Source organism: Ammodytes marinus (assembly GCF_949987685.1).
Source record: "Ammodytes marinus genome assembly, chromosome: 9".
Classification (NCBI taxonomy): domain Eukaryota; kingdom Metazoa; phylum Chordata; class Actinopteri; order Uranoscopiformes; family Ammodytidae; genus Ammodytes; species Ammodytes marinus.
In genome coordinates this window covers 18,373,156-18,397,964 of record NC_137213.1, presented here as the reverse complement: position 1 = coordinate 18,397,964, position 24,809 = coordinate 18,373,156, and the positions used below count along the sequence as shown (strand labels likewise).

General features: G+C 43.0%; 1 protein-coding gene across 3 annotated transcripts; it reads left to right on the top strand.

The window, feature by feature from the left end:
* Window positions 1-5,699: 5,699 nt before the first annotated feature.
* Window positions 5,700-24,676, top strand: LOC307255111 (anoctamin-8-like). 3 transcript variants are annotated; one of them, XM_080033731.1, is made up of 18 exons: window positions 5,700-5,991; window positions 8,877-8,987; window positions 10,637-10,769; window positions 12,226-12,364; window positions 12,595-12,691; window positions 12,954-13,070; window positions 13,270-13,397; window positions 13,716-13,877; window positions 14,817-14,969; window positions 15,315-15,441; window positions 15,978-16,033; window positions 16,421-16,495; window positions 17,513-18,001; window positions 20,389-20,529; window positions 20,651-20,842; window positions 21,010-21,141; window positions 21,419-21,529; window positions 23,394-24,676. In XM_080033731.1, exons 1-18 carry the CDS (start codon window positions 5,796-5,798, stop codon window positions 24,057-24,059), a joined length of 3,225 nt encoding a protein of 1,074 aa, XP_079889857.1. In that variant the 5' UTR covers window positions 5,700-5,795; the 3' UTR covers window positions 24,060-24,676. The 3 variants fall into 3 exon arrangements, with proteins under 3 accessions (XP_079889857.1, XP_079889858.1, XP_079889856.1); XM_080033732.1 differs by having other exon boundaries at window positions 12,954-13,073; window positions 23,397-24,676; XM_080033730.1 differs by having other exon boundaries at window positions 12,954-13,073.
* Window positions 24,677-24,809: the final 133 nt, after the last annotated feature.

Below are 24,809 nucleotides of genomic sequence, written 5' to 3'. Positions count from 1 at the left end.
CCTGATGTCCCGTAAAAATCACCAAATAAAAGGAACGGCGTATAATCTATCTGATCATGAGGTCCGTTGCTCAATCTAAACCCCCACGCTTCATTTTGCAGAGTGCCCAGGAGAAGTTGTACAATGGGAAAGCTAGGCTAGGCTAAGTAAGGGATAAAGTATAGCGAACGGGTCACTTGCTAGAAATAAAGACTGACAAGCTGAAGCAGGAGCCTGACGCGGACAGACAGTCCCAGTGATGTTGGACTCAGCGCGTAGCGAGATCAACTGGCACATAGTGGGGACAGTAAAATACGGCCCTCTTACTGCAAGCTCCAGCACTTCTGCTCTCAATTCACCAGCCAGTGTTGTTGTTGTAAAGCAGCTGACCGGCGCGGCGCTAAATGTTTACGTCACACCTGACGCTGTTTACAAGCACCTCTTTCATTCCGGAGCGCTGTGTAAAAGGAGCTACTAATGCGCCAGCAGGCCGGCGTTGCTTGGTTCTGTGTAAATAACACAGAAGCAAGCAAAGCCGGCATATTGGAGTGATGTTGTTCCGTCAATATGCCGCAATCTCTGTGTAAAAGGGGCTATCCTACAAACTAGGGGGGGGGGCAACCGCTTAGTTCGCTTATGCCTCGGGCCGGCTCTGGTTTTCTGTCATGTTACTCAGTGCATGAGTTGACGGGGTGAATCAATCGCCACCTATGAAAACTGCACTGATGATCCGATCTTGAAGTGCTCGCAAAAGTTAATATGAATTTCAGACCGGTTATGCAAACTGAGAATATTACTTTTTCCTCATTGGGAGAAAATAAGTCCCTGCGCGCTTTTGGTGTGCTCCGACAGCACCGTGTGCGTCTCCCGAGGGGACTACTGAGCTGAATGTTGCGTCGCGCTGCCAGTATTTTCGGGTTGGACATCGCCCTTTCTTTTACCCAACCGTTCGCAATGAAACGGGCCGTGGGGTAATGCCTGGTCCCGCTTATCTATTACAAATCCGTTGCGACTTCCACAGGGACACAGCACACAGGTTGAATTTATGAATGAAAGTATGACAGTTGAGTTCTGTCACTATCGAATTTGTTACGTGTCATTTCGCATTTCTTAGTGGGCATACGGAAATGCTGGAGCTTTCTTAGTGGGTATACTGCGTATACCTGCGTATCACGTAGACTACACCACTGAATGTGTCCATGACTTGGACTTTGACAGTGAAATCTGATCCTAAGGAGGAACAAAGGAGTGTCACTGTGGCCCAAAACAATTCCACACAGGAGTTTTTATTCAAATTGGTGATGGAAATGTGTTATAGAAGAAATGCAGTGCCATATGGTGCTGACACTCATTTAAATCTCCAAGCTCTTCAGCTTTGAAAAACAAGAGGTTTGGATAAGGGCTGGCTGACATTATTGAGTGAATTGTGTCAGTGTGTGGGAGTAACATTCAAGGCAGTATTACGAAGTGAGCAGAGCTGTCAACTGTACCTTTAACACCCAGATCCCAAAGAAGCCCACCACCTGTCAGAGGTTGAAATTGTAATGTGGGTTTCTACAAAAATCAGTTTATGGTGTAGTGTTCAAAAAAAACTTTTTATTTCTCACAGTGCCATTGTTGAATCTACTCTTTTTGCCACCTTTCAAAAAATCCCAATCAAAAACAGGTTTTCAGAAAGGTGGAGAGAAAGAGATAGGGTTGTTTTTTCTCATACTTTGTGAGTCTCTGGTCATTGGTCACACTGGGGACCCATATTAATGTTGAAAATCCATGAAAAGGTGCATTTTTCATAATAGTTGATCTTTAAGATATTTTGCCTATTTTTCGGTTAGAGAATTTGCCTTGTATACTTTCTTTCAGTGGCGGACTCAGACTGTTTGAAGGGCAGGGGCGAAAAAATAAAAAGGGCACATTCTGGACAACACAGGACCCACCAGCGCACACAGTGGCTTTTCTAACTCAATGGTTTTTTTTGTTCCCCCAATGGAGCCTTAAAGGCAGTGCTGCCTGGAAGGCCCTATCCCCTAACCTTAGCAAGCGCTACCATGAAGGCCCCGTTCAGGGCACTTGTTACATCCCCATGTAGCACATTGTAGTTTGTTTTATTTGAAGCTATAGTACTTATGTGATTCTTGTTCTGAGTTTTTACCTTCATTGTGGAATGCACTTAATTGAAGTCGCATTGGATAAAAGCGTTAGCTAAATAAAATGTAATGTAACGAAACACTTAACACTGTTTGCAGAAGTAAAAAAAAAAAAAAAAAAAACGGTTGGGCTCATACAACCAAAATGCAATGGTGGGTTTGGGGGTCCCACCCAGAAAAAATTTAGTTTCAAAGACACTGTTTCCCCTTATTCTAGCGACTTTATAAACACCAAAATGAGTTGTTCACATCATTGTGTACTTTCACATTTTAGCCAAAGAAGGGAGGATGCCTTGCTGCTTTCATCCTTACTAACATTTAAGTAAAAATTAGACTGGAGAAAATTCAATGTTCTGCTACCATACAGTAATTGACCTCTGACAGCCAGCTACGGAAAAATTTAAGGAAGTTTTCCTTCATGTTGAGGTGATAACTGACTATTATCGTCTCTCTTGCATGACATAACCTACACTTGAATGAGGTCCGCATCTTGAACGCTCCAAAAACAATATATAAATTTTAAACGGATTATGCTAACTGAAAATATAAAAAATTTCTAACTTGGCCGTTAATTGCGCTTTTCCCCTATGGGTACGGACATACTCTTAATCCGCTTTTTGCTTCGTTATCCAGTGGAGATTCAAGTAGCCTACCACTCGATGTAGCTGTTTGTCATAGCGACGCCACATGAAAGCAACGCCTCTTTCGCATTCCCCGTTCGTCAGCTACCAAAGAGAGGAATGTCTGCACCTCATTAGCTAACCACAACATGTTTTTTCGGTTTGCCATATTCTTGCTCTAGAGGGCACATCATACAGTAATCATTTAGGCCTAGTGTATGGAGGGGCAACCTAGGGCACTCAATCACTTTTGTTCACGTATAAAGGGCAGCCAATAAGGCACTTTCTCTCGTTTTCACCACCATAGAGGGCACTTTAGCAACACTTTTTCAACCATGGGGGCACCAGACGGGCAGAAGGGCACCAAAAGGGCACTAATGAAGGCACGTCCTCTTGTTCTAGAGGGCACATCATCATAACTTATTGTATGAAGGGGTACCCTAGACGGGCACCCAATCATGTTTTGCACTTGAAAAGGGCAGTCAATAAGGCATTTCCCCTCGTTTTCACCACTCTTGAGGGCACTTTAGCGCGCTTTTTCAACCATTGAGGCACGACACAATTCACTTAAAAATTAATAGTTTTTGGGAACATGCTTATTCACTTAGTTGTAGAGAGTTAGATGAGAAGATCCTTGTCACGTTCATGTAGCCCGTGGAATTAGATGCCACACAGGACACAATGAATTTGGGGTTTTTGTAGCATTAATTTATTGTGGAACACAGTATTTAAATTCTTGTGACTGAGTGTAATAATTCAATTTAAAATACTTTATTTATTCTTACAGTGCTCAACAGTTGCACTTAAATTAAAACAGACTATTATCCTTCAGTACTCAACAGTTGCACTTCAATTAAACTCTAGGAGACCGAATTATAAAATAAATTAATAAAGTAAATACTACAATAGAAAAATACAGTTAAATACTAGCCTATAAAATACTAACCTATCAAATACGGCAGTGGCATGACTGTAAACAGGAAATATAAAATAACATGTTATATACACATTTTGCCACTATAAACATTAACAGGTCATTTAATAATGTAAACAGTAAATGACTCATACACATTGGCTTATAACGCTTACATTTCAGCAACTTGAACTAAGGCAAGCCCTTCCCGAAGTTTCCAGCGGACTTATTTCCCCCAAGTCGTTATCTCTAAAAGATAGACACTGTTAAAGGTCACATATTATGCTAAATGCACTTTTTAAATGTGTTCTAACATATCCATGGGTCCACGGTGTGCCTAGAGACTGCCAAAATATTTTAAAAAATAACAATCTCTCCTTTTCTCACTCTCCCCCTTTCTGAAACCCCCACCCCTCCCCCCCAATATACTCCAGTCAGAATTCTCCTCGTTTCTGACCTCACAAACTGGAAAGCCAGAAGCTTCCACTGTGCAGCCCACACCCCTATTTCTTATTGGTCCACGGCCCCGACAGACAGAGGGCGAGGCGTATCTGGCTTCGCTTCCGGACAGGGGGCGGGGGGAGCTCAAAGATTGTATATTTACGAGGGGAGCTGCAGCTCTTTTAAAAAAATAGGCCATTGTGAGATTAGCTGAACATCAGCATAGTACAATAAATTATCTGAAAGTTTTTTTCAGCAAACAATTAAAGAAAAACGTATTAGGGACCACTAAGACCATATAATATGGTGTATAATAGTACCGAAAAGTGTATAATATGGGAGCTTTAAGCAATACTGCGATTCACAAACACACCGCGTGGTGCCATACATCTCATTGCAAGCGAACGCCCACGTTGGCGACTGGCTCCGAAAATCCCCGGACATCTAAAGCAAACACGGCCATCCAACACAAATACTCACTGGTATCGCTATAAAACTGTTCCATACAGCAACAACCGGCAGCATATGTCCATAAGCCACTCTATAACGCAAACAATGGAGATACACCTCGTCTTCACGGAAAAGACCAACACTGTCCAAAGGTAAACACATGGAAGAAGGGACCAGGATGCATCGGGCGCAGCACTATAAAACACTCAATACTGCCACCCTGTGACCAGACGGCCACACTACCCGTTGCAAACCACCCGCAATCCCATTCCCAAGTACTACATCTGTAAGCGTTATATTCATAAAGATATTAACTTTACCACCCGGTTACATTCATGTAAAATATGAACCTACAGCCAGGTGGTTCTAGCTTGGCTTGGCAAAAAGAACGGAAACAGCTAGCCTGGCTTGGTAGAAACGCCTCGAAACTGACATAACATCCTAGCTATATAATATTTTACATACTGTATATTTGCCTGCACAAACTAAGCAGAATAGCTTTACATTTCAACTCCCATAAGGAACAGACAGAAATCAGCAGGCCTAACACATTTCATTTCCATTGACTGCCCAACAACATAACCTATTCTAATCCCTCATCAACTATTTAATGTAAAAAGTAATACATGAACCATTTTAAATGAGTCATTAAATATAATTTTTAGTGGGTAAAAAATATATATTGCACTGCCTTACAATGTATTCAGTGTAGGTAGGTACTGTGCAATTTCAATTAGCCTACTTCAAATTTTTTCCATGAATGGAAAAGATAATGCATCTTAATGTTTACATTAATCTTTATTAACAAATCACAATATAACAACAAATCCAGCTTAAACAAGTCCATGCTCAGTAACAGGACGTGCAAATGCGGGTCAAGTCTCTACTAATATGATCAATGGTGGTATAGCCTACAATGCTAGGCATGGGGTACTGACTGACCCACCTGCAGCTGTCATTGTGCAGCTCACAGACACTTGCCATTGTATATAGAGCTGCAGCAGGCTGCGAAGTGCTCGGACCCTACACACTCTGTCGTCACTGCCCTGTCACGACTCGTGCGCGTAACGTGTGAATGTCATGATCATGTTCCTTCCCCCTCCTCCTTCTCCTGTTCCTCATCTATCAGATACACTACGGCTTTCCCCTTTACATGCATCGGACATGCAATAAAAGTAGAGTCATTCCAGTCCCGTCACCACCACCTGGGAGGTGGCAACTTATGCACACACCACCAGCAGCAGCAGCATGCAGGCGGCGGCGGGCAACGGAGCAGCTGATACCGACGCTACTGTAAACAGTAGCAGCAGCAGCACCGCAGACGTCGACGACAACGACAGAGTTCGAGGGGAGAGGATGGAGAGGACGGGGCCAAGCGAGCAGCAGGATAGGACCAACAACCCGCAGCAGCAGCGAACGCCCCTTACGCCGTCCGGAGTGCTCGGTGAGTGTCACAGAAAAATATGGCTAAAATACTGTGGTAAAATACCGTGTCCTGCGAGCAGAACAGTGGAGTGGCCTATTTGCGTTCATTTACAAATACATATATAAAAAAAATATGGGGATTAAGGAGATTGGGCTATTGTTCATGGTTAATTAAATATGGTGCAGTGAAGTCACAGATGAGACTAAAGGGGTTATCGTGTTTTGATTGTAGTGGATTGGGATTTTAGGTGCGACTTTCTTTTCCCGCTACACAGTGCGCATTCCCAATTTCCAATTCAGCATACAGGCCCGGGAAGAGTATGGCTTCTGCTGTCCACAGGTGCATGCAGACAGCAGGAGTCTTGTGCATGTCATGACGGGCTGTGCATGCTGCTGCTACACACTAGCATAGACACTTCAAAGAGAGTAAAGATTGTGTTACAGGTTCGGGTGTATGCTGTGTTCGTCTCTGTCTCAGGTGTTGAAGAGCATTTCACAAGAGAACTATCTTGGTGGTGAGTAAGCAAATTACTGGTGTTATGGTAACGTCTGGAACTGCACGATAAGGATAACGAAGCAGAGCTGAAAATGTTTTATAACGTTTATCAGGTTACTTGTTATTATTTTCTTCTCTGGGGGCTCTGAGAGTGTTCCTGGCCCCTGTCCATCTTTGGGCCCAATACATTCCTGAATTGTATGTCCCCAACCAGCATCTCAGTACAATGGTAGAAATTGGTCATATGGCTATGATAACCATATAAGCTTTTACAAGCCTGAAAAATGGCACTGCAGTTGGTCTGGCAGTAGTGAGCCAGCTGATTTGAACCTTTTGGTTTTATCTTCACCTCATTTATAAGGCGTACACAATTTACAAATGAACTTGAAACATTCAAAGGCTGATATAGCATTTAAAATGACACTATTTTAGATTGGCCATCATTCATATGACTCCAAGGTTGAGTTTTTTCTGCACCACTGTGGCGTGTGCCAGCATTGATGATTATTTATCACATCAGAACAGGATCAACAAACAGAGTGCACTTTCACAGCCTGCCTCTCATGGCTTTGCAAAGGGGCTTTAGCTGAGCTCCAGGAACTCGAAAAGATGATTTTGATGATGACAAGTTTGTTCTAGGACAGATTACTACACCTAGTTAAAGAGCTGTTGATGGAGCTGTTAGTTCACAGTCTATGGTGCGCCTCATGAAGTGTTTGCATTGTCTCTGTGGTTAACACATGCATGCCCTAGTTTATTCTCTAAGCGCAAGTTAGGTTAACCACTTCACGGTCTTGATTAGGCCAACTACCCCAACAACACCTACATCTATGTTTCAGCAAAAGATAATATATATAAAAAAAGTATGATTAACTGTATTATAACAAAGGTAATTTGCTGCATACATGAATGCCTTTTTTTCAGGTTTGCTCACTGCTGATATTTTTGCCCAGGTATTACAGTGTGACTACCTAAATATAGTGGTCGTTAGGCTGATTGGTCGCCTGAACTTTTGGTTGTCACTGGTTGTTGTAACAACTGTCAGTATGAGTTCCATTAGGACGACAAGTACATTTATGATTTCATTTATTAACAGTATATATAGCCAAATCAATATCTAGATTCTATGTGCAAGATCAGCCTTTTTTGTTATGTTTATTCATGGCAAATAATATGTCAAGCTATTTGGCCGATGTGCTCCATGTTTTGGACTGCATTTCAGTTATCATTCTGCGAGACCCAGCTTTATATCATTACAATTGACAACAAAACTCTGTAACATGAATCATGATTAAACTTTATCTTAAAAAAAAAATTCTATTACAAAACTATTTTGGCTACCCTATGTGGCTCAGTGTAGTGAAGCATTTAGCACTACTGTTTACATAACGAATAAAATAAAAACAAGTGTCTGGTCTTCTACGACTCTAGTTCTCCAGTATGCACTAGCTCATCTGTAGATGGACTCATCTCGTCAGACATCGCTTTAATGTTGCTCTGAATGGGTAAATCGGCGCTTCCTGGAGGAGAGATTTGCATGTCGGATACATCTACTAAAGTGCGGTGGCCTTAATGAGCAAAGGTGTCAGTGCCAATCAGATAGACGATCGCTCTGCAGTATTCAGAAACGTACACGCGAGACAAAGGGGGAAATAAAGAATGTCAGGCTTGGATTGCATAATTATGACACACACGCACACACACACACACACACACACACACACACACACACACACAGTGACACACAATTCAATCTGAAAAGTTACGCTATTACAGAGGCAAGACAGCAACACCGACGGCTATTAATGAGAAGGATAAGGCTTGCCAAAAGTAGGAGATGGGATCATTGCAGATATGCTGCATAATGTGAAATCCTCATCACGGAATCACAGACAGGCATTAAGAGCGCGTTACAGCATGATTCATTGAACATTAAAGATATTGGTCGGTCACTGAGGCTATTGCGCCTGCTGCGTGAGGCAGAGAGTGGGACTTCGGGAGTGGGACTTTGGGATCAAATGGTTTTTAGAGACCGACTTGAAAAGCTAGTCTACTTAGGGGCTAATATTTACACACCGCCTACTTTCCAGCTCGTCTATTTGTTTAGAGCTTAAAGCATTTGCTTAAAGGCGCATGACCTATGCCTCCCTGAACAATTGTTGTATACGTATCTGTCATGCTGTCTCTGTGACAGAGCAAAACATTGGCAAGGACAGAAAAGGCAGAGTGAGACTTATAACGAACCTGTGTCCTATGTGTCCTTGATCAGCCTTTTGAGAAAATATCCCCATCTGCCTGACCCCCATCTCTCTGTCTGACCCTCTTTCATATTCATTTTAAACTTCATTAACCCCAATTTAACTTACCCCTCACCTCCTCACTCCGCCGCTGTCATTTTCTCCCTTTAGACAAATTGTTCGGGAAGCGCCTTCTGCAAGCCAGACACTACATCATGTCTCGGAAGTCCTGGATGAAGATGGTGCCCACCGAGAACTGTGATATCCTGATGACGTTCCCAGGTATGCTGTCCCCTGCCCCCCACCCCACCCCTTCTTCATCCCTCTATCTATCCCCTCCCTGTCTAAAGAACAGTGCATCCTCTTTAAATGTCTTTGGTGGTCAACCAGCCCCTCAGACGCAGGACTTTGGACTCAAAATAGACCCTGGGGGACAATTAAATCTCCTCCATTAATCGTATCTGTATAGAGTAGACCTTTCCCCAGTGATGTTTGAGGAAGCCGCAGTTGTTGGCATAAAAGATGGGAATTGGAAGCAAACTAACTTTGGAGTTTTGATCTTACAGATTAGTTTATACACACATACAATGTTCAAGGCACATCCATTTTTTTTATGTTGTATGCAAACATAACTTTAGTGGGCTTTATCTACAGAGGGATAGAGGGTTGCTTCATTCCATTAAGCAGTATTTTTCAATCCCTGCACACAATCCTCCCACATGTGACTGAGGTTTTTCTTTCGGAACATACAGTAGATAGTAAATTTGGCATGTATCTTCAGGATCTTTGATACAGTTCTTATCGGGCTGTATATTTTACGAATAAGCTTAAAGTTGCGAAGATTAATAAATTAAAAAATCTAAAACTTGAGAATTGTATTTTCACCAACATTTAAATGCAAAACCAAAACTAACCTGCTGCAATGCGAGCAAAGAACAGCTCTAGTTTAAATGGCCGTTTGAATAACACGGAAAGGCACGTGAATAGCTGGATCTGAAGTGTTTTATTTCTCCTGCTTCTTCTGAAAGCAGATCTCCATGGATAATTGCATAGTGCACTGCTTTTTTAAATTGTCTATTAAACCAGTATACATTCAACCTAAATGACATAGTACTGTTTGTCATACCAACTGACACATATTACAGTGGACACACTTTAGCTACCTTTAGTACTTCAGCATCAACAGCAAACAGCTTCAACATAAATTGTAATAGCTGTTATTAACATAACATTATAACTTTGTCCCATTTTTAGTCCGACTGTAACAGTCAGTGTACATTACTAACCCTTCTGCATTGTCAAATGCAGTACTACTGCCAGAATCCAAATTCAACTCGTTTTGCTGTGTGTAATGCCTCTATCTCGTCGACGAGAGTGGGGTAACGTTACATTATCCCAAAATAAATTGCTGCACTGTAATTGGTCATAAACGTGAATGTCTATAATTATGTGTCGATCATAAAGTAACTCCACAATATGTTTCATAGTCTTCTGGTCAATGCATCCAGCTGTGCTAAGCGATCCAAAATATATTAATTGAGACCGAATGAATATGTCACATATACCGGTAGTTGGTTGAGACCTCTGGAATCAGACTGTAATCAAGCTGGGAAATAGCTGGTCCTCTCTACCTGTGGAAAAAGTTTGTGTATTTGTGATATACAGTATTAAGACAGAGATTTAATTGGATTGCATCTTGGCACTTGTGTCAGAACGGTGAAGGATGGCTTTGTTCCAAGCTTTTAATACAGCAGCAAACCTCTCATTTCTTGCCATGCCTGCAAACGTTGTCAGGATGAAAGTACATCTAGACCCACAAACTGTATTTAATGTATTCTGATGCTCATATTCACTATCAATGACTGTAGCCCATATGATTAAAAGTATCCTATCAAACTTGGAATTAAACAATTGTTTCTCCCTCCATGCAGAGACAATAGATGACCACACTATGCTGTGGCTCCTGAATCAGATCCGTGTCGGTATCCCACAAGTCAGCATTCAAGTTCGACAGCAGAAACACACCCAGACGCACGCCTTCTTCATCACTACAACATTTGAGAAGTAAGTATCTGAAAAACCCCACACTCTAACTGTGCTTGACATGTGTGGGCTGCTTCTATCTTTGTCTGAACTGGTTAGGTTGTTGTTAGGCATGGCGATATTATGCAATATTATTCCACTAGGTTTTTGGTAGCATTTCACTTGAGCGCCGCAAAATTGCTAGACTGAAGCAACACAAGCAGAGAGTCAAATCAAATCAGTTTTATTTGTATAGCCCAAAATCACAAATACATTTGTCTCAGTGGGCTTTACATTTCATACAATATGATACAATATGACACCCTGCCCTTACACCCTTAGCTCAGCTGAGAAAAAACTCCCAGTATAAACCCTTTACCGGGATTTTTAAAAAAAAATGAGAAATCTCAGGGAGAGTCGACAAAGTAAGGGATCCCTCTCCCAGGACGGACATACTGCAATAGATGTCATAAGTAGAGAAAATCACGAAGGAATTTGATCATTGACCAGGTGATTACATGGTAATACTAAAGTACAGTGCGAATAGTGTGGATGCAGGAAGACTTCAGAAGCTGCCAGAGGATCCACACCGTCTCGTCTCCACCAGGGAAAACTAAGGTTTCCATCGCCGGGATTACATCCCACGTCTCCAGGTGGCGTCCTTAACCACTGCAACATCTTCAGCGTTGATGGTCCATTCTCAGATGTTACTGGAGGGGGGACCAGATCCACACCGTCTCGTCACGACCAGGGAAAACTGGAAGAGGACAGGCAGGCAACCAATGAGCAAAGCAAAAATTTATTTAAAGATTGAACAAGCAAGCGAGTAGAAAAAGAACTATCCTGATGGACGGTGAATCAGGATAGTACTCTGATGAGACAATCAGGCAGGATGTGAACACATCCCAAGTCTTGAAATTTGATCGGAAGCGCCTTTGATGATAACGTTTATGGCCCAAGCCAACAGCTCTACATTCAATTCTGCAGAAGAAGACAACTTTGTAAATATAAATATGCCTAATAAAAGTAAGGGAAGAGTCTATGCATTATGTCTGTCAGCTTATGTGTGATTGTATACCTGCTTGTGTATGAACAATTTCTCCACCACAGCAGATGAGGAGAAGGAGTACATTTAAGGAAAGTATTGTTTTGTAATAAAATTGTCTCTAGTTTGGCAAGTTAAAGGACTTGTTTGAAATTGTAGAAGATACACTCATTTGCTTATTAGATGAAGATGATTAAATATAGAAGTAGTGGGGAAGAAATAAAAAAACATCTAGCAAGAAGGACATGCTGTTATCTTACGGGGCGATTAACTTTGCAAAATCACCCTGTTAGGTTGTGAGTGTTACAGTTTGTTGTGTGCTCAATCCATCTGTCTGATGCACTTATGTACTTAATCTAGCAAACATCTGCAGTCCGGCCTCTACACAGTGTTTGTGGTCCACCAGTTTTAATCCTGTCTCTGCTGACTTTCCCTCTCTCTCTCCACCATCAGCTTACTGCGAGGAGCAGAGCAGATGTGCATGCACAAGGCCGTCAAGCCACAGTATGGCGGCGGGATGCGGCGCTTTTCCTGTGAGGAAGATAACATCTATGAGAACATAGAGAGCGAGCTCTGCTTCTTCACCTCACAGGTTAGAAGTCCAAGCTGTGGGCCATGTGTGCCAGATGCCAGGGTTGTTGTTTATCATACACATAGTTGCTACTTTGGGGAGGTGGGGGGGTAATCAAGATACATTTTCTCTATCAATTGCAGATAATTTATATAATCAGTTATATTTCAGGAATGAAAATAGGCCTTAAATTGTAATGAGTTACCTTTTTTTTTTCTCCCCTCCCCATATTTGTGATGTTTTTTTTTCAGGAGCGTCAGAGTATCATAAAGTATTGGCTGGACAATCTCCGTGCCAAGCAGGGGGAGGTGCTTCACAACATTCACTTCCTGGAAGGACAACCAATCAGTATGCTCTAATTTATTTAGTTATTATATTTCAATCCTGTTCCAATGATTTACTACTTTGTGCAGTAGATTTTATATGCAAAGTTGGATTCGAATCATTTGAAATAATGCAGACGTACAGTAAACATAACATTTATGTGAGGCTTTTTAGGCAGAAAAAATCATTGTCAATTTCTAAAAACCTAATCTTGATGGGGATTTTATCACGTGGTGTCGTCCAAATGTCTCCTTATGTACTGTGTTTAATGGTGTGTCCTCTTTAGTTCCAGAGCTGGTTGCTCGGGGGGTGATCCAGCAAATGTTCCCTCTCCATGAGCAGAGGATCCTCAACCAGCTGATGACGTCTTGGGTCCAGGCTGTTTGTGAAAGGCAGCCTCTGGGTAGTAAATATTGCTTTTCTATTTCAAAGAGCTTTTTTTGCGGGACAGTTTACAGCAAACCTGACTGTCAGTACCAAATTGCATTCATTTATGCTGTCAAATTGTATGAGCTGTGTTGTTGATGTAATTGTTTGAGACATACTGATTATGCTTCTCAACGTCTCAATATCAGCTGTTAAGGATTTCTCTCGATTTGTAGACGATATCTGCGACTACTTTGGAGTGAAGATCGGCATGTATTTTGCCTGGCTGGGTTTCTACACCAACTCCATGCTTTACCCCGCCGTCGTCGGCTTTCTGCTCTGGATACTTGCAGAGGCTGACCAGGTACATGAACCCTGTATCTAGTACTGGATTTGTTATAGCATCTTTCTTTTCAAACAATACTGAAAATCTTTACCTTTCACGCTTCAAGTGTGTTCTGATAATGATTTTGTCTTGTCCTCACACACACAGATTGTATTATTTTCTTTGCATTGTTTCTTAAAGATAACAACAGCAACAAGCTGAAGCAGCACAAAGTATGATAAAGGAGATATTTTTGGCCACTGACTTGGGCAACATAAAACCACGGGGCAAGATCACTCATGAACAGTTTATGTATTTTTAATGAGGTTTTGCCTTCTCATTCCTGCTGACACACAGACCAGCCAGGATATCTGCTGTGTGGTTTTCGCCCTCTTCAATGTTGTGTGGGCGACCTTGTTCCTGGAGCGCTGGAAGAGGCGTGAGGCAGAGCTGGCATACAGGTGGGGCACCCTCGACACCCCCACAGAGTCCTTAGAGGAGCCCAGGCCACAGTTCAGGGTAAGGATTGGTAATGAAGTTGAAGCATGCATGGATAAAACAGCAGTATTTTATTGGTGTGTTTTTTGTTGTTGTTTGTTGCTCAGACTGACTTCCAAAACACTCACAGTCACCTGTTGATAGCCCTCTAGACTTCTCCAAAAAGTTTAATGTATCAACAGTGACATTACACAACTAAAACTCTTTCACTTAAATGTACCAGTTCCACTATACCCTCAGTCAAAGTTGCAATGTATGTCAGTCGGGGTGTGCAGTGTATCAGTGAGCTCTTGCCCAACTCTGCCAATGACTGAACTTGCACACAATACCTTGAAATGAGATCATGTTTACGAGAGGAGTGTGATCTCCGACTCCTCGTGCTCACAGAGTAAAGAAGGGGGGCCGCCTCTCTTCAAACCCCACCCAGTCTCCTGTTGTGCACGACTAACGGATGTGGGGGAGGGGTGTTAAATCCGACGAGTGAGACAAGGGTGAGATATGCCCGGCTAGCTTTAGCTCAGTCGGTAGAGCATGAGACTCTTAATCTCAGGGTCGTGGGTTCGAGCCCCACGTTGGGCGCAGATCTTTTCCCTCTGAGCACTTCTGGCAACAGCAACACGTGCTCTCGTCATATCATCTGACATACTGATAGGAGAAGTTGGTGTCGCGTTCATTACTGGACTATCACTGATGTGGGCATGTTGTTTTTTTTGTACGTCCAATCTGAATTTTTGGCTGTAGATATAGAAAGTTGTCGGAACAGAATAACTTTAATGGGGTTACAGATACATACAATAACCTGTAGCTCAACAGCAAAAAAACAGAAACATTGGAAGCACTTATTATTGAGCAGATTTTGCACAAACTTTTTCAATCCATTTTGCAGTTAAGCTGACTGACTGCAATCGTGACATCAAAAAAAAGTCTCTAACACTCTCCCTTTGTCTGCTGTCTCTGCAGGGAGTGAAGCGCTGCAGTCCCGTTACGGGCTGTGAGGAGTTTTACTACCCGCCCTGGAAGAGAGCTCTGTTCAGATGGCTGGTCAGCCTGCCCATCTGCATCCTCTGTCTCTGTTTTGTCTTCCTCGCTATGCTCCTCTGTCTGGAACTGCAGGTTTGAACAGATAACACAGAACGCAAGTTTTAATTAAAGGAAATGGAACTGATTAAGACTGGGGCAGATAAATGTGGATTACATTGTATTAATATATTTATTTAGCAAGAAAGAAAGAGCTGCGTCACAATTTATTATTTTCCACGAAAAAAAATATGTCCAATTTAGGCTGAGAATGTGTGAATTATATCATTCTTACTAACTGGTTAAAAGAAGCACAGTCAAAAAATACTTCCTGCCAGCTCATAGTTATTTAATAGCCTGTTAAAAATAGCTGTGTGATTAGAGAGGTATGAATGAATAGGACTTGTTAAATATTCATCATGCTTAACATGCACCTTGCAGGAATGGGTGATGGAGATTCAGGAGCTGCCTGGTATCACAAGATTCATCCCCAAGATTCTTCTGGCCCTTACTGTTACCATATGTGATGAGGTGTATAAGAAGATTGCCTACTGGCTCAATGACATGGGTAAGAGGCGCATAATGAACTACCTTGCCGCAATAGTGAATTATTATCTCTGTGAGAGGAATTACTTCATAAAATGGAACCTCTTTGCCCATGACTGTAATTTAGGGTAGCCATACCTGTTCATGCTGTATGTTTATATATTATGCTCTATTAGAGATATGTGAGGCCGTTTAAGGTGGAGTCAGTGATTCCGGAGAATGCCTCTTGTCAAAATCACTTTTTGTCAGAATGTGTGAATATGCTGTCACTAAAAAAGACGGTGTTAAGGCACAGCCTAGGCCCTATAAATGGGATTATTGCTAGCTACGTTGGGCCCCTTTGTTTACATACCAGTTAACAGAACTAAGGCTGTGTATTAACACCATACTTTTTTTGCTGCGCACTCAAGGTACGGACAGGTATTGGATCATTAGGAGATATTCACTGATTTTGAAAAAAAAGTGATTTTGACTACATGCTGACCTTTAAAGGTTAAACAGTCAGTCCTGCAGATGCACATTGACAAATGCTTCTCTTTTGTTTACTTCCTCATCCAGAGAACTACAGACTTCAGAGTGCCTACGAGAATAATCTTATCATCAAGATGGTTTTTGTAAGTCATGCTTCCCCTTCTGTTTGGGGTGGAATAGAAACAATTAATCTTGATTAAAGACATACTTCACAGGTGGGAATATGAAGGTGTATTGAACTCTGAGATCCAATGTAGGATAAATGTGCAATTTCTTTTTTAAATCAGTTCATCCTAGCCTGAGAAAAGGCAGAAAGAGTGTTTATGGTCTCACTGTCTTACCCTACATTTTACCAATGTGACATCACACTAGTAAAAATGTAGGGGAAGACTGAGGGAAGAAAAACCTAATTCATTATATTATAATAGCGATTTTGTAATGATAGAACGCCGGTTCCGTATGGGTGAAGTATTCCTTTAAGTTATGGTTTAACTTCCTGTAATGTTTCCTCCCTGTGTTTGTTTTCACAGTTTGAATTCATCAATTCTTACCTTAGCCTTTTCTACATTGGATTCTACCTCAAGGACATGGAGCGACTTAAGGAGGTGACATCAACTGTTGGGAGAATCAAAAAATAACAGTGGCAACTGTGCCACGAAATGTACCACTCAAATTACGAAACAATTGGTCCTTGATTTCAGACATAGGTTAACTAAAGCAGATTTCTCTTCTGAAGCTGGCAATGATCAATTTTGATTTGCATTTCATAGCTAATGTCCTTTCTCTGAAGGACTTTTGAGGGGTTGTTTCCAGTAGAACTGTTTTCAAACAAGAACTCAATGGCTATATACGTGATATTGTGGTCAAATGTAGAGGCTCAAACTGCAACCGTAGGGCAAAAAGTCAGCCTCTTCCCCAGCTGATGATCCATATATAATATTTTGTGATGCATTGCAGTGTAGTTTATCCCAAAATGTTTACTATAGTAAGGACACAGCTAAGATCATTCTGTAACTAACTTAGCTTGTGGGTAATTAGCTTAGGAACTTCTTTGGAATTTTTATGTTACAAGATAAAGTACTTTTTAGATGAATACCCACTGTGTTTTGGGGAGTGTAACACTCAGAGTGGTTAAACAGAGTCTTTAATCGACTTCTTTCACTTTCGTCCTTGTGTTTTTGGTTTGAAAACAGCTCCACCCTTCAAATACATTAAAATACCAGTTATCACTCTAGCTATAGCCCCCAAGCGCACTGTAACAACATGTGGAAAAATCCCAAAGCTTTGCAGGTCTGCTGTGACAAGTTACAGATGTATAGCTATGATTGGAGAGACAGAGGAGTATGGCAAATGGCCACAGAATCACAGAATAAGCTATTTACTATGTATTAATTCAAGTTGAGTATGTGTTATTCTTTTTTCTCAAACGTCACAGTCTAACTTTGTCATGTTGGATGTATGTTGGATGTTGTAAAAGTCCTGGGATCATGGCAGGCAATGCACTAAATTTGTACCTTCAATCAAACGAATATCCACTAATCTCTAACTGTGCATGTGCATTCTCTTTTGCACCACTTACATTCAGTAACGGTAACAGATGTTGTGCCTTATACTACTCACAGATGCTGGCGACTCTACTGATCTTCCGCCAGTTCCTCCAGAACATCAAAGAGGTCCTTCAGCCTTATCTCTACGAGCAAAACAAGCTGGGTGTCTTCACCCCCAAGGTATTGTGGGAGCTACTCCAAGCCATCATGCTGAAATATGGCCGCCTGGCTCTGGGAAAGGCCCAAGCATCGATGACAGCCTATTCCTTCATGGGTCCCAAAGGAATCCCCGTCAGTCACAGCACAAATGGCAACCCAGAGCCCAAGAGAAGAGGGGATCTGAAAGCTGGGTTCAGGCTGACGGAGGAAGAGTGGGACATGAGTGACAGTAATCTGAAGCAGCGTAAAGTCAGCTTCACGGAAAAGGTGGACTACCAGGACGTCGCCGCCGAAACGCAGCCGGTGTACGACAGCTACCGCGAGGACAGCCCCACCATGTTGGAGGAAGGGATGAACCAGTTTGACAGTTGCGATGAGGACAGTGATTGCGAATCGTTGGCTCAAGTACGTGGTCTGCTTGTTATTTTCATTTAATAATTTTGTCTAAAATCGTCATATCCATTCCACTTACTCTCTCATTATGTGTTTAGATACTTATCATTCTATCCAGTTAGGTTAGACTTGTTTGCTAGAATTAAAGGTAACATATTATACTCATTTTCAGGTTGAAAATTGTATTGCATAATAGGTGACCTATGTATGGGTCACATCATGTCTGTGGGGATTGATCTCCTTCATCTAGGTAGTACACTCATGGATATGATTTTAAGTGGTCCACTCCAAAGCTGTAGGATTCAACAAATCTTACTAGTCACAAGAGACTAAGGGGCTACTCACACTAGGGCCGCGGCCCCGTGCCAAAGCTCATTAGCATACTAAAGTCTAGAACGTTTGGCTAGTGTGACCACGCCATCCGTATTCCAGCACGGAACAGCCCCTTGGCCACGGCACACCTGGGAGAGGTGTGCCGTGGCCAAAGTACAGATGCTAATGAGATGACACGCGCACAAGCAAGCGCACAGGCGGCGTTCCTGACGTGAATTTATTAAGGATGCATTGTCCGTTAACGTCCGCTGCCTTACTAGTCGGCACCAGAATTGCCCACCACTTGGACTTGTAGCTATAATGTGTGAGAATTAACGTGTGTGTAAGCCTAGGTGTGGGCTAATAAAAGAGGGAGAGAGCTAATTAGGTCGGCTCAGAAAGCACAGCAAAAAGGTTTTCGTGTTTACTCACGTTCGTCAGATGATTTTTTTTCTTTTTCCTCCCGTCAGCTGTCATAACTGCATTTACGCATGGCGGTGGAGACGCACCCAAAACAACACACCGCAGCCCGGTGATAAGGAAACAGTAGCCTACACTAAGGTTTAACAAGAAACTTTATAAAGACACTTAAAAAAACGATCTCTGCCCATACAAAAAGTTCTGACTTGGATTTGATGGAGCGATCGATGTGTACAAAACCATCCGGATACATATGGTCTGATGACGGGCCGTTATATTAATAATAAACAGCGTGCTGCACAAATATGAGACTGTTCACCGCGACCTATTACGTCAAGACTACATTTAAAAAAAAACAATAGCTTAAGGATTCTCGTTGCTCTAATGTGGAAGTGGAATATTTGATGCAAATTTGGCCGGATGAAAATATTCACAAACAGTCGTATAGCCTACAAGTAGACTAAGCTCCAAATCCTAAACGTGCACGGTGACGTAGGCAAGGTGCAAGTGTGCCCAGGCCACGAGCAGTGTGAGCACGGGCCTGCGGGGGGAGTGGGGAGGGGGGGGAATCGTGCTGAATCGTGCTGAGCACGGAACAGGCAAACGGCACTAGTGTGAGTGCGCCCTAATGTTGACCTTAGCAGGAGACCAATTATGCCTCGTTTCCACCGAGTAGAGCGGGTCGGATCGGAGCGGCTCAGAGCGGGACAGCTCACTTTTAAGAATCTCGGTGTTGTTTCCACCGCCGACCCTACCCTTACTGGTAGGGCGGGGTTTAGGCTGGACTGCGATAGCCGACGCCAGAATGTGGGTCAAACTATCGGGCTGTGGGAACAACTGTGGTCAAGCCAGCGGTCTCTTGTTTTTGCTTGGTCAAACCAGCCGCTTCTTTATTTATTCCCCCCGTGTTGTGAGCACAGAGACGGCTCGGTGCAACTGATAGAGACAGTGAGCGAACAGCACTGGCTGCGGCAGCTACGTGACATCGTAGCAGTGGGACACAGTGTAGCCAACTGATTCATTTAATGACGAGGAAAAACACCACACAATAAACAGTGCCGCGCTCACATTTTCGCCAAAACTCTCTTCACTCTAGCCGAGGTGACTACAAACGGCGGAGATGATTCAAACCAGCCGCTTCTTTATGTATTCCCCCCGTGTTGTTGTGAGCGTGTATTTTACTACTATCTATGGCGTAAACACACAGAGACCGCTCGGCGCAACTCATAGAGACAGTGAGCGAACAGTGCTGGCTGCAGCAGCTACGTGACTATGGGACACAGTGTAACCAACTGATTAATTTATTGACGAGGAAAAACACCACACAATAAACAGAGCTGTGCTCACATTTTCGCCAAAACACAAGACTCTCTTCACTCTTGCCGAGATCTACACATGGCGGAAATGATTCTTTCGACCAATCAAATGACGGCAGTGTGTAGCTCCGCCTTCTCATGCATTTTCGGCCCGCTTTCAGGCCGCTAGTACCCCTACGGAGGAGTACTGAGATCGGGAGCGGCTCAGAGCGGTTAGGTGCGCTTAAACCGTACCCTACCCAACTTTTGGCAAATGAAAAGCCAAACTACCCGGACCGAACCGCTCCGACCCGACCCGCTCTACTCGGTGGAAACGAGGCATTAGAATACCACTGTGTCCTCTCTCCAAAGGAATCTGAGTCTCTCTGCCGGAGAAGAAAGAGTGGCGGTGAAGTGAAAGAGGATAAAAAGTCCTGGATTGATCCACCAGAAGAACCCAAAACAGTCACTCTGATGCAGGCTGAGATCGAGAGCTGTATGCAGACGTACGAGGTGGGGCCCTTGAAATGTTCATTTTGCTTCTTTTTTTCTTGCATCTTACAAAATCAACTAGATCCAGTTTCACCATCACAACAGTTTGTCAATGAAAATACTAGTATTGTTTCCTCAACAGGACACGCTTCAGGACTACCAGGAAATGTTCATTCAGTTTGGCTATGTGGTGCTCTTCTCCTCTGCATTTCCCCTGGCGGCCATGTGTGCCCTTATCAACAACATCATTGAGATCCGCAGTGACGCACTGAAGCTTTGCACCGGCCTACAGAGACCCTTTGGACAGCGGGTGGAGAACATCGGACAATGGCAGGTCAGGGCGCTTTGTTTTGGAAAAATGTCAGTGGTGTACATAGTGGGGGCATCTGATCAGACCAGCCTGTGTATTCTCTCTCTCTCTCTCTCTCTCTCTCTCTCTCTCTCTCTCTCTCTCTCTCTCTCTCTCTATCTCTCTCTCTCTCTTCTTTCTGTCAATATCAGACTGCAATGGAGGCCATGGGCTTGATAGCCATCATAGTTAACTGTTACCTGATTGGCCAGTGTGGGCAGCTCCAGCGTCTGTTCCCCTGGTTAAGTCCCGAGATGACCATCATCTCCATCGTCCTTCTAGAGGTATGCTCTGCTCTCTGTATGGTAAATTCAGGTTTGTTCATGAAGAGTTTGGTAGGGTAAAGCTGGACTACAGGTGAATTGGGTAAAAAAAAGTAACTATTCCTAAATATTTAAAAAAATATACAGGTTCATGAATATGAACACAAAATCTCACAAGAGTTTTTGGGGCGTGTATGAGATGTGATGTTTTCTCTGTAATAAAACACACAGAATGTGTTTGTGCCTTGATGTAACTGTCTGTTGAGCCTATCCCTTTTGTGGTCTCCGCTGTTTACAGCACTTTGCAATCCTCCTAAAGCACGTCATCCATGTGGCCATCCCTGATATCCCTGGCTGGGTAGCAGAAGAGATGGCCAAGCTAGAGTACCGACGAAGGGAAGCTTTCAAGGTATAGTTGTACCATAGCTTGAAAGACCTTCGGCCAACCCAAGGCTTACTGCTGGCTTCACTGTTATACAATTTATATCATATATCTCTATTCGTAACCCCTTTTGTGTCCCTTTTTTATTTTTGTGCATTGACCAAAAATGCACACAAGTGCAGCCTTTTCTGACTGTCCGTAAGGAGCAATTGCATGTGTTTGAATATATATGTCCGTAATGTGTAGTATCACATCTGTCACACTTGTTTACACAGCCAGTGAAAGCCGGGAATATGCCGGAATTTCGGCCCTCCGCCCTGCTGTATAAATGCGACTGTTGTGGAACGAGGGAAGAAAGGTGCGAGAGAGTGTTCCGGGAATTTTACTACCTCGGGGGGTAGTAAGATTCCCGACACAATCAGTTCCGCCTCTCTGTATAAATGCGGCCAGCTTATTGTTGCGGAACAGGGGGGCGTTTGACGTTCCATAGCCTACGTTCTAAACATGCGACCATGTTAGCAGTTGAAGGACGTGTTTAACATTAACCAAAAATCACCAAATAAAAGGAACGGCGTATAATCTAGCTGGTCATAAGGTCCGCTGTTCAATCCAAACCCTCACGCTTCATTTTGCAGAGTTTATGAGTCTATTTCTTCCCCTGGGAAGTTGTACAATGGGAAAGCTAGGCTAGGCTAAGCTAGGCTGCGACCGGATCGCCGCCGCTATTATTATCCTAAGTCTGAGCGTATATCCACACTTTATTTCTGTCTACAGTAACGTGACTTCACACACTGTGTGTATGTGTATGTGTATGTCTGATTGGCAGATCGCTGCCCTTACAAAGAGACTCGCTCACAGCCAACCTGTCACACAAACACACACACAGACACAGAGGTGAAGCAGTGAGTAGCGGAGTGATTTTTGACAGTTTGGTTAACAGTTCCAGAGATGTTGGACTCAGCGCGTAGCGATATCAACCGGCACATCGTGGGGACAGTAAAATACGGCCCTCTTACTGCAAGCTCCAGCACTTCTGCTCTCAATTCACCGGCCAGTGTTGTTGTTGTAAAGCAGCTGACCGGCGCGGCACTAAATGTTTACGTCACACCTGACGCTGTTTACAAGCACCTCTTTCATTCCGGAACGCTGTGTGGCTACTGATGCGCCAGCAGGCCGGCGTTGCTTAGTTCTGTGTAAATAACACAGAAGCAAGCAAAGCCGGCATATTGGAGTGATGTTCTTCCGTCAATATGCCGCAATCTCTGTGTAAAAGGGGCTTTAGATAGATCTTTTCACAAGATAAAAAAGCACAATCGTGGGAGAAATGGGAGAAGTCAAGCAGCACTATTACTCTCTGCTGTTCCTACTGCTACCTCATATGAATTTTTACTCATGATCAATTTAACCATGATTTCAGACAATTAAGAGGTGATAACAGGCTATTCAAGAAAGTAGATGTAAAATAAGTTAATTATATGCGGGGCACAGGTATGTTAGCTTGGCTATTTGAAAATAGAACCTACGACGTACGTTATTGCTGAATTTATTTAAAAGCTATGGGCTAAGAGAAATATGTCATTATATATTTAGTTTGTTTATCCAGAGCTGCATGTTTTACAAATAGTGTATTGTTAGTTAGTTAGTTAGTTAAATCTTTATTGTCCACGGTGTCACAATTGTGATTGTGTATGATCTACACTTTTTGTGTTGTATTATATCAATGTCTTGTAATCCTGTGTAGGATGGGCTACTTGTGTGGCATGACACGAAAATAAACTCTTCCTTCATTCATTCATATACTTATCCAGTTTTACCCTCTGTTTCTCTGTCTGGCTGTGTCTTTTCCTGTCCTTCTCTTCCCTCCCCTTTTCTAACGCGCCTCCCCGTTTAGAAGCATGAGCAGCAGGCCCAGCAGCACTTCCAGCAGCAGCTGAGACGGCGGCGTGAAGAGGAGGAGCTCCAGCGCCAGGCCGAGCTGCAGGCCGAGGCCCGGCAGGAGAGTGACCTCCACAAGGCAGACGCCCAGCACCAGCACCACCATGACAAAGCAACAGGGACCAAGGCCGGGGACAAGCCCAAGAGACCCAGCTCTCTGCTGTGCAACAACAATGTGATGAAGCTCAAGCAGATCATGCCTCTGCAGGGGAAGTTTTCCTCCGGCTCCTCGCGCTCACCGGCCCAGTCCCCGACGGGCGGCGAGGCAAAGCTCCCAGGATTCCTCAAGTTCTTGAAGTCGCCCGAGGCCAAAAAAGAGGCAGCAGTGGCAGCTGGAGAATCGCCAGGGTCGACGGTGACATCATCAGCTCCCCCTTGTGGCCAGGAGAGGGCACAGTCCCCCAACAGGACATTCAGTCCCGGGAAGCTGTTCGGTTTCAGCAAATCAGAGGGGACTGTGGTGTGCATGAACGGGACACAAGGAGCAGCGTGCCAGTCTTCTAATGCTCAGCCCAACAGGGCCGACTTAAACTCAACCCTGGAGGAATTACACACTACTGAGTCGGATAAAGGAGAATCAAAACAATCGTCTGATTTAGAAAACTCTGGCTCAAAGAGTTAATAAACGTTTGACCATACTGTAATAATATGGACGATGAGCAATGTACAAATGTTCAGGCAGCATTCAGAGACAGCGACACCTGTACTGTAGGAGAACACATTAGTCATATGGACCACATGTAAGGTTAGTGAGTGTTAAAAGACTTTCACTCTTGATGCAACTTACTTCGCACAAAGTATTATACTGTATCAATTATCAATTGATTAACTTGCTTCCATGTAAAATATGTACAGTTAAGTGTAACTCAATGAATGGGCCTTGAATGACCTTTTACCCAAGGTTAAAATACTGCATGGCTTCCTGGTTTTCAACAGCACCAGAACAGATAAGGGTGATGTGAAGGATCTTTCTCCAAAAAGGTGGACCTGATCATCAACGGGTCCTTTTGTCAAATAACAAAAGACCAGCTTCCTATTCAGCATTTGTGTCTCATTGCCATGCCTGAATTGGATGCATGTTGCACAATGTGCATGCATTTTACTGTATGTCCACCATGTATTTTCAGTTGTGAAGCACTTTCAAAGCCATTGTATTTTCCCGCAATATGTCAGATTATAATCACTGTGACCATAAAATATATTCTATTTTTCTTAACTTTGATTTTCTATGAATTATTTTACTACATAAATTAGTGAATGTACTTCTATAATGCAAATAAATTTCACTTGAATAAATCATCTAGAAATAAAGCGTTGGCTGATTTTGTTAACGGGAAAAAAATATAAAGCAGTGGTAGAGCATAGTAGTTGG